General features: G+C 49.8%; 1 protein-coding gene across 1 annotated transcript; it reads left to right on the forward strand.

The window, feature by feature from the left end:
• Positions 1 to 580: 580 nt before the first annotated feature.
• On the forward strand, positions 581 to 2,209 carry LOC113013386 (proenkephalin-B-like). Its single transcript, XM_026154250.1, is given in 5 exon segments — positions 581 to 688; positions 1,011 to 1,134; positions 1,461 to 1,676; positions 1,678 to 1,767; positions 1,769 to 2,209. Coding segments are annotated over 4 exon segments (690 nt in total). The 5' UTR covers positions 581 to 688; position 1,011; the 3' UTR covers positions 2,030 to 2,209.
• The last annotated feature ends 10,902 nt before the right edge of the window (positions 2,210 to 13,111 follow it).

Raw genomic sequence — 13,111 nt, forward strand, 5'->3', positions numbered from 1 at the left:
TTGAATTCAGCCCTCAGATCCATCCAACAATGTGGCATCTTTTTGTGCCCAGTCCATATGAGTCTAGATACCCAGCATGATTTTTTAATTAAATTGTTCCTTTAATTTTTTTTGAGCAGCGTAAAATGTTAATAGGGCGTTGTTTTGACGGTGGTGGTGTCTGATTATTTACATAAGACAATGGCGGTGAACCTGGAGGGGCCTTATGTGCCTTGAACCCCAGAAGATTTGCCGCTGAGTGAAAAGCTCTGTTTTGACGCACAATGGTCACTTTTGGATCCATTTCCTGTTCAGTTCAGGTATATGGTGTTCCACTGAAAAAGAAAAATCATTTTCTTATTGATGTCAGTATGATTTACAGCCAGGGGTTTGGTCACTTCAGAGATGGAATGATGACAATAACGATGTGCTGATGGGATGAACCGCGCTGCTACTCCTGTCTCTGTGTGGGCGTTGTTAAAACTCCTGAAGCGGGGAGGCAGTGCGTTTATTTACGCAGTATATTTCCCTCCTATTGGTCCGATTATAGAAGCTGTTCTGATGACACAGCCAAATCTCTAGTGATAAAAAGATAGACGCCAAGACGCGCTAGAGAAACGGGTGTCGGAGGGCGGACAGCGAGCAGTTTCGTGGTAGATGTGCCTCTGCGACTCTTAACAAGGCTGGAAGTATCGGTCCGATTCCTGAGGTACCGAGTCTGGTTTTTACACTTTTTCTTTCTCTCAAACTTTAAACTAGAGAACATTTTATTTCCCTTTTATTGGTAATGATAACAAGTAGACGAAGGAACATAAAAAAAAAACTTACGTGCGCTCTCCGCTAACGTGATTCTCAGTTTCAGTAATTTCTTTAATTCCAGTCTGGTGAAACATTTGATGTGGTGTTTCTCTCCCCTCACCGACTGGTGTGTGTGTGTGTGTGTGTGTGTGTGTGTGTGTGTGTGTGTGTGTGTGTGTGTGTGTGTGTGTGTGTGTGTGTGTGTGTGTGTGTGTGTCTGGATGTTTTTGAAGAATGGAGTGGTATGTCCTGGTGCTGATGCTGAGCTTGCCGCCCTGCATCCACACAGACTGTTCTTCACAGTGTCAGAAATGCGCGCAGCAAATTCTTAGCGCCGATGAAGCTTACAGCAGCCTGGTAAGAAAGTTCAAAAGGGAAATTTAAGATGACTTCATAATCTTGTTGCTGATCCAAAATGATAGAAATTCTTCAGTGTGTTATTCTAACTGTAATCGTCTAAATCTTGGAGTTAAAAATCAGGCAAAACCATTAATAAAATCTTGGAATATGCAGTAGCCTGTGTGTATATATAGTTTTGAAATTTCTCGTTCGACTGGGAAGTAAGGCGCAGCCGCCGAGCTTTACCACAAACAAAACTCACAAGTGGGAAATATAACGTGCGTTCAGGTATAGTGCGCCCTGCTGATGTCCCCTGGTTTCCCGATCTTGTCTGTGTCTTGCAGTCGTGCAGCGCCGATTGTGAGGGCCAGCTGGAGAGCTGCAGCCAGGCTCCGCGGTTGGCCGACTTCAGCCAAGATGAGGCTGCGGAGGAGGAGGAGAGCCAGCAGGCAGATCTGGTCAAACGCTACGGCGGCTTCATCAAGAGGATCGACAAGAACAAGAACAAAATATTCGCCTCTCCGTGGCGCGACAATTACATCCTGAAAGGTGCCTCGCTGCCCAAAAAAATATGAGCTTTTTTTGAAGAAGCTGGAAGATAGAGACGCAGATACAGCGGAGCAGGCAGACGACACTCCAGAGGATCACATCCCTCCGTGGTTATGTTAAACGTTACGGCGGCTTTTTACGGAAATTCGGCCCAAAGTCAAAGAGAAGTAGCTCCGTGGAGCAGGAGGACCAGGAGCCCGAGGAGCTGCAGAAGCGCTACGGAGGCTTCATGAGGAGAGTCCGACCAAAGTTGAACAACCTGAAGTGGGACAAGCGGTACGGAGGGTTTCTGCGCCGTCACTTCAAAATCTCTATGCGCTCAGTAGAGGAGCCCTATTTCTCCTATGACGAGCTGACCCTATAGACACAGTCGTAGGAGAACTCAAAGGAACTTGCACAGGTTTACTTGAAATGCCATAATTGAAGTATCATATGCCTGCTGAGCTCGCCTAGATTCGGCTGCCTTCTGTGTAACATTTGTGTAATTTGCATCATCGCCTTTCCTTCAATAAATGCTTGTTTAATAAAATCATAAATAAAATCACCCTCTTTTTAAATGTATTTGATTTTTTGCACACAGGACGATATGGCGCGGTGTTCGCTTTGAGAGCGATTTAACAATTTTACGTTGTTGTTTCTCTTGTTGCGGCCGCTGTTTGCACTCTCAGGCTGCTTGTTGTTGTCCCAATTTTGAATTTCCCAGTAAAACGATGTAGGGTTTGTGTCAATGTTCCCGTTTTATTATTCAAAACAATACTTGACATAATAGATACTTACGTTAATTTTAAAAACAATATATATAATTAATATTAACAAACAATGAAAATAATTCTGTTTACTTCTAACGACACCAAAAATCAAGGCCAGCTCAAAGCTTAAAGTAATTTGGAATAAAACCATTGTGGAGAACATTTCATTTGTATGGTCAGGATAGGACATCTAGGAGCAATCAGGTCGAGGCAATGGTACGCTTCATATTCCATAAATTGAACGTTTCTGATCGAAGTCCCAACGAACTCGGAACAAAAGTGTCAGGCAGGCAGTGGTGCACAGGACCAGGAACAGGAAATGAGTCTCTTGGGGGGCAAAAAGGCAACAAAGAGGTATCGAAACATGGGGGAGGGCTCTCAGGTAAGAATTCCCCGGGGACCCGGAGAGGCTGGCCGAGGACCAGTTCAGCCGGGAAACCCCGAGGTCTTCTTTAACCGCGCTACGCAATCCCAGCAAAGCCAGGGTACCGCCTCCAGCCACCTGGTTGTGCGGTCCACCACAGTCAAAAGGTGCGTGAAACCCTATGAACTGGCGGCAAGGGACCAACCAGGTCCACATGAACGTGATCGAAACGCCTACCCGGGACACGGAAAGGTTCGAGGGGTGCCTGTGTGTGCCGGTGGATTTTCGAGCGTTGGCATGGGATACAAACCGCCGCCCATTCTTTCACCGTCTTGTGAAGGCCCGCCAAACAAACCTGGCGCTGACCAGCTTGACCGAGGCCCCGGACGCCGGGATGAGAGAGGGCATGGACTGAGTCAAAAACATGACGACGCCACGAAAGGGGAACCACCGGGCGGGGGCGGCCGGTGGAAACGTCGCAAAGAAGATGCGGACCGCCGTCCCACACGCAGACGTCCGGGTCAGCACGTTGCTCGGCGGCCATGGCAGCGTAGTCGATGCCGACATACACCGGAGAAACCAACACACGTGAGAGACAGTCAGCGACGTGATTGGACTTACCAGCCACATGCTGAATGTCTGTGGTAAACTCTGAAATGGCCGCCAACTGGCGCTGCTGATGTGCGCTCCATGGGTCAGAGACCTTGGACATCGCAAATGTCAAAGGTTTGTGGTCAACGTACACAGTAAAGTTGCGACCCTCGAGGAAAAAACGAAAATGTCGGCGTCGCGAGGTGCAGGGCCAGCAACTCCCTGTCAAAAACACTGTACTTTGGTTCAGCATCCCGGAGCGTACGACTGAAAAAGGCGAGCGGTTGCCAGAGACCTGAAACCCGCTGTTCCAACACCCCCACCCACTACCACGTCAGACGCATCGGTGGTCAACGCGATCTCCGCCGACGGAAGCGGGTGGGCCAGCAGGGCGGCGTCAGCCAGCGCAGACTTGGCTGCGGAAAATGCACGGACGCGTTCCGGCAGCCAGTCAACCGGATCTTTGGCTGTTTTACCTTTTAAGGCAGCATAGAGTGGCTGTAGCAGGTGGGCAGCTCTGGGGAGAAAGCAGTTGTAAAAATTTATCATCCCCAAGAACTCCTGCAACGCTTTAACCGACGTGGGACTTGCGTTCAGCAAGTCGGCGCTTTTCGGCGAAAAGCCGAAACGGCCTGGACTCTGTCGGGCAACGGAACCAACCTTCAGCGGAAATGCGGTGCCCGAGGAAATCCAGACAGGCAACCCAAACTGGCACTTGGAAGGGTTGATGATCAGGCCATGCGCTGCCAAACGCTGGAAACCTGGCGCAGATGGGACTCGTGCTGGCTCGCTGAGCAGCTGGCCACCATATATATCGTCCAGATAACAAAAACGAACGGCACCCACGCAAAACGGAGTCCATCAGCCGCTGAAAGGGTCTGGGCGGCACCTTTCAGGCCAACAGCATGCGCAAAAACTCGAACAAGCTCTATGAAGAAGCCTTTCTGTATTGCCAGCGGTCGCGGCTGCCTAGGCGCGCTGGCGGGTCCGTTTCCCTGGGCCGTGAAAGCGCAAGGCGGCAGGCAGCGACGCGCTCTGTCGCCAAAACGCTGATGGTAGAAACAGATGCTCTTTCTGCGGTGCCGGCGTGTAGCAATCCCTGCAGTCAACAAGGGGGCGGATGCTCCGGGGGAGGCAGGTGGAGGCGTGGAAGGTGCCCCGGCGAGTCCGTATCCAGGGCGTGAACGTCGAAAGTGCGGCTAGCCAGAAGAGCAGATTCTGCTTCTTCAGCCAGGGAGCGATAATCCTTCGCAGGCAGAGCAGAGAGTTTGCGACGACAGCTCTCACGGCAGCCGGTAGTTGGCGGAGGAAGAGGTGGGCGAAGAGGAAACCACAGTCATCTGGCCCGAGCAAACGATAGCATGTTTTCCATGAGCTCGAGCGCGGTACCGCACCCAAGCTGACAGGTTGAGGCTTTTCGGCTCGTTCAGCATCGGAGAGGGCATAGCGCCGAAGAAGCAGCTCTTTGAGGCGGCGTATTTCCTTGGCGGGTGGCCGGAGGAGCGCCATCGCGCGACAGGTGGCCAGCGGGTCGAGCGAGGCCACCAACATGGTGATACTTCGTGTCGTCAGCCGAGATGCCGCGAAGGGCGAACTGAGCCTCCACGTGTACAAACCATGACGGGGGGTCATGGAGCCAAAAGTCCGGCAGTTTCATCGCCACAGCGAACGTAGCTGCAACAGGAGGCGGAGGTCCGGCGGCCGCTGATGCATCCATAGCGGAGTCTGCGTTATCGCGCCCGTTGCATGCTCGAGTCAGGGGTCAACAATGTGGAGGTAAGCATCAACGACACAGAGCTCTCAGTTCTCACTCCTTCTTTATTCGTCTCCAACATCAACTGCGCATATCGCGCCACAAAACACAGAACACCACTTCAATATCCGTTGTTCAGTCTGGCGTCACTAGCCGTGTCTGGACCTAAACTCCGCTGCTGGTCCATATATCAAACGATCACTATGGCATTACTGAGAGTTGAAAAACTGTCTAAAATCTTTCATCTTTAAAAAAATGATCAGCGTTCTGCTCTACCAGGTGTAACAATTGAGTTTAAACCAGGCATCCATGAAAACGGAATTTATGACATTTAACGGAGTTAGAAGTTACCGGGGGAGTTAGCTCGCTAGCTTTTATCTAAATACAATATAGCATGTCCTGACTGCGGGGTTTTGGAAACAAATTAAAACGTACAGCTCTGTTATCACTTCCAGCATAAATGAAGACAGAAAACTACATAAATGAAAACAGAAAACTAAAAAGCAGTGACGTTTGTAGGGTTACTGAAGTTGGGCTAGCTGGTATATAATGATGTGCTACGTGACCGCTAGCGACACAGCTAGTTAGAATAATAAAAACAAGCTAACTTTTTTTTCCACTCGATAAAAGTTAACGTGAGTGTTCTCGGTGGTCAGGAACAATGTAATCGCATGGCAGGATGCTGTAAAAGGACCAAACTTCAGCCAGGAGAACAACTGAGATAATCCATCCACAATATGAGGTTAGTCATTCATATACTGCGGCATGGGCTGTAGTACATCGTAAGGTTTTAAAAACTGAGCTTAAATAAATGATTAGCGGTAATAAAAGCCGAGGGAGGTCAACAGTGATCACTGACTGTTTTAGGAGCTTTTGAGATTAAATAGAAGAAAATACATAACATTAAACATGTTAACAACACAAAAGCCATATTAAACGCAGACTACTTTAGGCCCGGAAGTAGATTCGTCGTGTCATCACTGAACAACCAGATATACTGGGTGTGAGTGGAGCCCTCTAGTGGTCCACCACACCATATCTTTTTTCACTTTGATTTTCAGGGTGTCTTTGAATTCAGCCCTCAGATCAATCCCACATGTGGCATCTTTTTGTGCCCAGTCCATATGAGTCTAGATACCCAGCATGATTTTTAATTAAATTGTTTCCTTTAATTTTTTTGAGCAGCGTAAAATGTTAATAGGGCGTTGTTTTGACGGTGGTGGTGTCTGATTATTTTAGCATACCTGCAACATGAAACAACAGCAGGACCATGAATAAAGAGAGACTTTCACACATTCTAACTGGATTAATTACAGTAAATTATCCTCAACAGAGAATTGAAAATAATACTATACACTTCAGACTGTCATGAGGAGTCACAGTTCATAAAGCTATTATTTAACAATTAGTTAAAATTATAAATAGTTACCAATAAGCAGATTTTTCTCTCTCTGATAAAGTACTATTATTATAGTTATTCAGCTACTGTGTGCAGGTTACTGGACACCCAGTGTGGATGGTGGCTATTTATGTTCTCATTATCCAGGTATACACAAGCTGTCACGGACTGCCGGGGCAGACCATGTGGAGTGAGTTGAGGATCCAAGAGCAGACAGAGGCGAGGAGACAAAACTGGACTTAACAAAAAGCGAGCCTTTATTTAGGCCGAAAACTCACGGAAAAAACAACAACAAAGTAACTGAAGGAAAACCTGAACATAGACTAGAAAACTATGACTCTTACTGAGAATTTAGACTATAACTAAACAATATACAAACTATGACTTTACTATGGCTGGGAAACTGTGACAAGGGGTAGGGGAGATAACACAGACGACACGACACTGAACACAGCAAGGCTGAGGACTAAGTACACACGAGGTGATCGGGGGAAGTGGAGACACATGGGACACAGCTGACTAGAATGAAACATAATGACAACACAGGGGAGAGTAATCTAAATGCAGTGAACAAAGAACAGACTCTTTCAAAATAAAACAGGAAACACGGAGACATAGACATGAAACGAACGAGACAACAAGAGCCACACAGACATGACACATAACAGGTAGGCGCACGAACCAGGGAGACCGAGTACAGGGGAAGATGACAGAAACGACAACATGAACTTGACAACATAAGACACACAGACATAAACACATGAAGGGCAAGGGAGACTTAACACAAGGGTAATATAATAACAAATGAGCTAGAATAACTTAATGAACCTAAACAAACAATAAACATCAAAATAGACTAAAACTCAAAACACTGGGTCGCACGACCCAGGACCATGACACAAGCATGACAGCAGGAAAAAAATCTCACACGTGATTTCACATCAGACAAATTTTTTTTTTTTGTGATGTTTGTTTTTTTCTAAACTGTAATTGTTGCATGTGGAACCTGAGCTTTCAGGAGTTTTTGGTGAAACTGGAAAATCTGCTTGCCATCAGTCAACACAGACCAGTGTGGGGACCAACGGCTGACAAACTTAAACTACATCGCTGACAATGTGCACAGTGTCTGAGGGCTTGATGTCCTCTAGTGGACCCTGTGTTCACTGCCCACTACTGTGGTATTTTATGGCAAATGCCAATTTGTCATGGAATTAGCAGGTGAAAAGTACTGGTGTCCTGTGCTTTTCACAGATGAGGGGAGCAAGTTCACAGTTAGCACACGAAAGAGTTTGAAGAAGCCAATGAGAACGTTATGTTGCCTGGCTCATCACTGGGTGAGTGTTTTTTTTGGGGGGAGGCACATCCATGGAGGGACACAAGACCTCTACAAACTGTGCTATGAAATCCTTGGACCCACTGTCAGACCCTACAATGATGCGGTGCTCCCTGGGTTCTTCCTGATGCATGATTATGCAGGCAGTTCCTGGAGGATGAAGGAGCAGGTACCAGTGACTGGCCCCCATGGTCGCCTGACCTAAATCTATAAGAACACCTCTGGGACATTATGTTCATGTCCATCCTCTGGCACCAGGTTGCACTTCAGAATGTTCAGGAGCTCAGTGATCCCCCAGGATACCATCCGCCAGAACATGGGGGCCATAAAAACTATTAAGGACCCTTCTGAGTACCCGCAGTCATTTTATTTATTTTTTTGGCAAACTGAACTAGCATGCCATTGTGGAGGTAAGCATCAACGACACAGAGCTCTCAGTTCTCACTCCTTCTTTATTGGTCTCCAACATCAACTGCGCATATCGCGCCACAAAACACAGGAACACACTTCCTATACACTGGGTGTGAGTGGAGCCCTCTAGTGGTCCACCACACATGCCCCCCCCCCCCCCCGAACACCCCGCAGAACTAGTCCAGGACCCAGGGCTTAAGCAAACGGCCGGAACGGCTGAACTGGGGGGGTGGGGAACTGACAGGGGGCAACCCAGCCTGGGAGCGAGGCTGACACTGGCGGTCAGAAAAAGCTGCAGACGACTCGGACTCCGTTGATTTTGGGTCGCTCCTGGGGGAAAAAACAGAATCCATCAGCCCGATGGCAGGTGGGCGGCCGCGGCGAGGGGCCTGGGCCGGGACCACCTGATCCTCTTGCATAACATGTGCAGGCTTAAGTCTGTCAACAGAGACAACTTCCTGCCGACCGCCAAAGTCCAAAATGAAATGTTTGTTGCCTGGTTTAAGAACCCTGCATGGCCCGTCATATGGTGGACGCAGCGGAGTCCTATGGGCATCGTGCCTGACGAAAACGAAACGAGCAGAGTCCAACGAACTCGGAACAAAAGTGTCAGGCAGGCAGTGGTGCACAGGACCAGGAACAGGAAATGAGTCTCTTGGGGGGCGAAAAGGCAACAAAGAGGTATCGAAACATGGGGGAGGGCTCTCAGGTAAGAATTCCCCGGGGACCCGGAGAGGCTGGCCGAGGACCAGTTCAGCCGGGGAAACCCCGAGGTCTTCTTTAACCGCGCTACGCAATCCCAGCAAAGCCAGGGGTACCGCCTCCAGCCACCTGGTTGTGCGGTCCACCACAGTCAAAAGGTGCGTGAAACCCTGTGACTGCGGCAAGGGACCAACCAGGTCCACATGAACGTGATCAAAACGCCTACCCGGGACACGGAAAGGTTCGAGGGGTGCCTGTGTGTGCCGGTGGATTTTCGAGCGTTGACATGGGATACAAACCGCCGCCCATTCTTTCACCGCCTTGTGAAGGCCCGGCCAAACAAACCTGGCGCTGACCAGCTTGACCGAGGCCCGGACGCCGGGATGAGAGAGGGCATGGACTGAGTCAAAAACATGACGACGCCACGAAAGGGGAACCACCGGGCGGGGGCGGCCGGTGGAAACGTCGCAAAGAAGATGCGGACCGCCGTCCCACACCGGGGTGTCCTCCAGGACGAGACCCGTTTTTGTTGACTGAAGGGCAAGGACGTCCGGGTCAGCACGTTGCTCGGCGGCCATGGCAGCGTAGTCGACGCCGACATACACCGGAGAAACCAACACACGTGAGAGACAGTCAGCGACGTTATTGGACTTACCAGCCACATGCTGAATGTCTGTGGTAAACTCTGAAATGGCCGCCAACTGGCGCTGCTGATGTGCGCTCCATGGGTCAGAGACCTTGGACATCGCAAATGTCAAAGGTTTGTGGTCAACGTACACAGTAAAGTTGCGACCCTCGAGGAAAAAACGAAAATGTCGCGTCGCGAGGTGCAGGGCCAGCAACTCCCTGTCAAAAACACTGTACTTGCGTTCAGCATCCCGGAGCGTACGACTGAAAAAGGCGAGCGGTTGCCAGAGACCTGAAACCCGCTGTTCCAACACCCCACCCACTACCACGTCAGACGCATCGGTGGTCAACGCGATCTCCGCCGACGGAAGCGGGTGGGCCAGCAGGGCGGCGTCAGCCAGCGCAGACTTGGCTGCGGAAAATGCACGGACGCGTTCCGGCAGCCAGTCAACCGGATCTTTGGCTGTTTTACCTTTTAAGGCAGCATAGAGTGGCTGTAGTAGGTGGGCAGCTCTGGGGAGAAAGCAGTTGTAAAAATTTATCATCCCCAAGAACTCCTGCAACGCTTTAACCGACGTGGGACTTGCATTCAGCAAGTCGGCGCTTTTCGGCGGAAAAGCCGAAACGGCCTGGACTCTGTCGGGCAACGGAACCACACCTTCAGCGGAAATGCGGTGCCCGAGGAAATCCAGAACAGGCAACCCAAACTGGCACTTGGAAGGGTTGATGATCAGGCCATGCGCTGCCAAACGCTGGAAAACCTGGCGCAGATGGGACTCGTGCTGGCTCGCTGAGCAGCTGGCCACCAATATATCGTCCAGATAAACAAAAACGAACGGCAGCCCACGCAAAACGGAGTCCATCAGCCGCTGAAAGGTCTGGGCGGCACCTTTCAGGCCAAACAGCATGCGCAAAAACTCGAACAAGCTCTATGAAGAGCAGCCTTTCTGTATTGCCAGCGGTCGCGGCTGCTATGGCGCGCTGGCGGGTCCGTTTCCCTGAGCCGTGAAAGCGCAAGGCGGCAGGCAGCGACGCGCTCTGTCGCCAAAACGCTGATGGTAGAAACAGATGCTCTTTCTGCGGTGCCGGCGTGTAGCAATCCCTGCAGTCAACAAGGGGGCGGATGCTCCGGGGGAGGCAGGTGGAGGCGTGGAAGGTGCCGCCGGCGAGTCCGTATCCAGGGCGTGAACATCGAAAGTGCGGCTAGCCAGAAGAATGCGATCTGCTTCTTCAGCCAGGGAGCGATAATCCTTCGCAGGCAGAAGCAGAGAGTTTGCGACGACAGCTCTCACGGCAGCCGGTAGTTGGCGGAGGAAGAGGTGGGCGAAGAGGAAACCACCGTCATCTGGCCCGAGTGTAGCCAGATGGGCTACTCGCCTTCCGTTGTTTTTCTTCTCTCATTCTCTCTCTCTCTCGCTCGCTCTACCACCCTCGCTCTCTTTCCACTGCACTCGCTCCTTGTATCAGGTGATCGGGTTAATTGGGAACCCACCTGCACATTGATTGCAGGGTGGCGCTAGCCTGTATAAAGCTAAGCCGATGTCTTGTTGGATTAATTCCTCCCGAGCTTCTGGTACGATACAGCAGTAAATGCTGGCGTACTGCGACGGATTGATCAGCAAGAGCCGATTATACGACAGCTACAGGTATGCTCTCGCTTAACCTTGGATTCCCTCCGAATACTGGAATTGGTGTTAATATCCTTTTCCGGCCTGTTGTAGCGCAGCAGTCTGTTTAATTCTGCCATTGCGGAGAGAGGTGTTCGTGGTATCTCCACCAATGAGAGTATAGTGCCTCCGGTCCTGGGGTAAGCTGTTAGAACTACTTTTATTAGCATTCATAGCTATAAGAGTTTAAGGTTACACTTATCTGTTTCAGGGTTCACTGCTGTACTCACCTCTCCATGGTAAATTGTCCAACCTAAATTGGAAGAGTGGACTGCCTTCTCAGTTGCTGTTGTGAACTCCTCCTTGGTGGAGTCTGCTGTCTTGTCTCGTTTTGTCTTATCTTGTTTTTATTAAGTAGGCTTACCTTTTTTGGGTTCGCCTGGTGTTCTATTTTACCCTGGACTGTTGCTCGTACCCACACTTCTGTGATCGGGCTGAAGTGATTCTCTGCCCGAGTGTCGTGCTGGGACTCTAAATCGCCTGGGTGGCCGGTCTCAGCCGGTGGGGAGCCAGACCGGCCTACGCCTGAGAATAATTATTACCAGCACGAGTGGTAGTTTGACCCGTGGGGAATAAGCCTTGTGTGTGTGTGTGTGTGTGTGTGTGATTTCTTTTATTAAAGTTATTAACGTGTGTTTTAGTCTTTTATGATTTGTAGCGAGCCTGACGCTCAGTGTCCTTTTATTCTTTTAACATACTTTTCTGTGTTTTATTTCAGTGAAGGAGGACGAGCCAGTGGCCCTGGGACCTCAGGTGGTGGGTCGTTTTCACACTTTCTTTTGTACAGCACTGGGTGGTCTGTAGTGATTCTTTTGGTGTGATTTTCTTTTGGTTCCACGGCTGCTGGTAAGTCAAAGTTCCACGATTGTTTATTTTTACTGTAGGACACTGTCAATAATGATGCTACATCTTGACTTTTAATATTTTATTTATAAAATATTATTTATAATATTTTATTTATTTCTATAAATAAAACTGTTTTAATATTGGAAGCCAACCTGCCTCAGTGTGCATCCTTGAATCTGTGCGGTCTTCTTTTATTCCTTTTATTTATTTTTCTTAAATATATTTCCTGGGGGTGTGATTCCCCTAGGTGGCGTTGTCAAGTTTATTTATTTTGTGCATAACCCCGCCGACCACTTGGTCACACGAGCAACGATAGCATGTTCTCCATGAGCTCGAGTGCGGTACCGCCACCCAAGCCTGACAGGTTGAGGAGCTTTTCGGCTCGTTCAGCGTCGGAGAGGGCATAGCGCCGAAGAAGCAGCTCTTTGAGGGCAGCGTATTTCCCTTGGGCGGGTGGGTCCCGGAGGAGCGCCATCGTGCGACGGGTGGCCAGCGGGTCGAGTGAGGCCACCACATGGTGATACTTCGTGTCGTCAGCCGAGATGCCGCGAAGGGCAAACTGAGTCTCCACGTGTACAAACCATGACGGGGGGTCATGGAGCCAAAAGTCCGGCAGTTTCAGCGCCACAGCGAACGTAGCTGCAACAGGAGGCGGAGGTCCGGCGGCCGCTGATGCATCCATAGCGGAGTCTGCGTTATCTGCGGCCAGTTGCATGCTCGAGTCAGGGGTCACCAATGTGGAGGTAAGCATCAACGACACAGAGCTCTCAGTTCTCACTCCTTCTTTATTCGTCTCCAACATCAACTGCGCATATCGCGCCACAAAACACAGGAACACACTTCATATCCGGTTGTTCAGTCTGGCGTCACTAGCCGTGTCTGGGTCTAAACTCCGCTGCTGGTCCATATATCAAACGATCACTATGGCATTACTGAGAGTTGAAAAACTGTCTAAAATCTTTCATCTTTAATAAAATGATCAGCGTTCTGCTCTACCAGGTGTA

Source organism: Astatotilapia calliptera, chromosome 20, assembly GCF_900246225.1.
Source record: "Astatotilapia calliptera chromosome 20, fAstCal1.2, whole genome shotgun sequence".
Taxonomy (NCBI): domain Eukaryota; kingdom Metazoa; phylum Chordata; class Actinopteri; order Cichliformes; family Cichlidae; genus Astatotilapia; species Astatotilapia calliptera.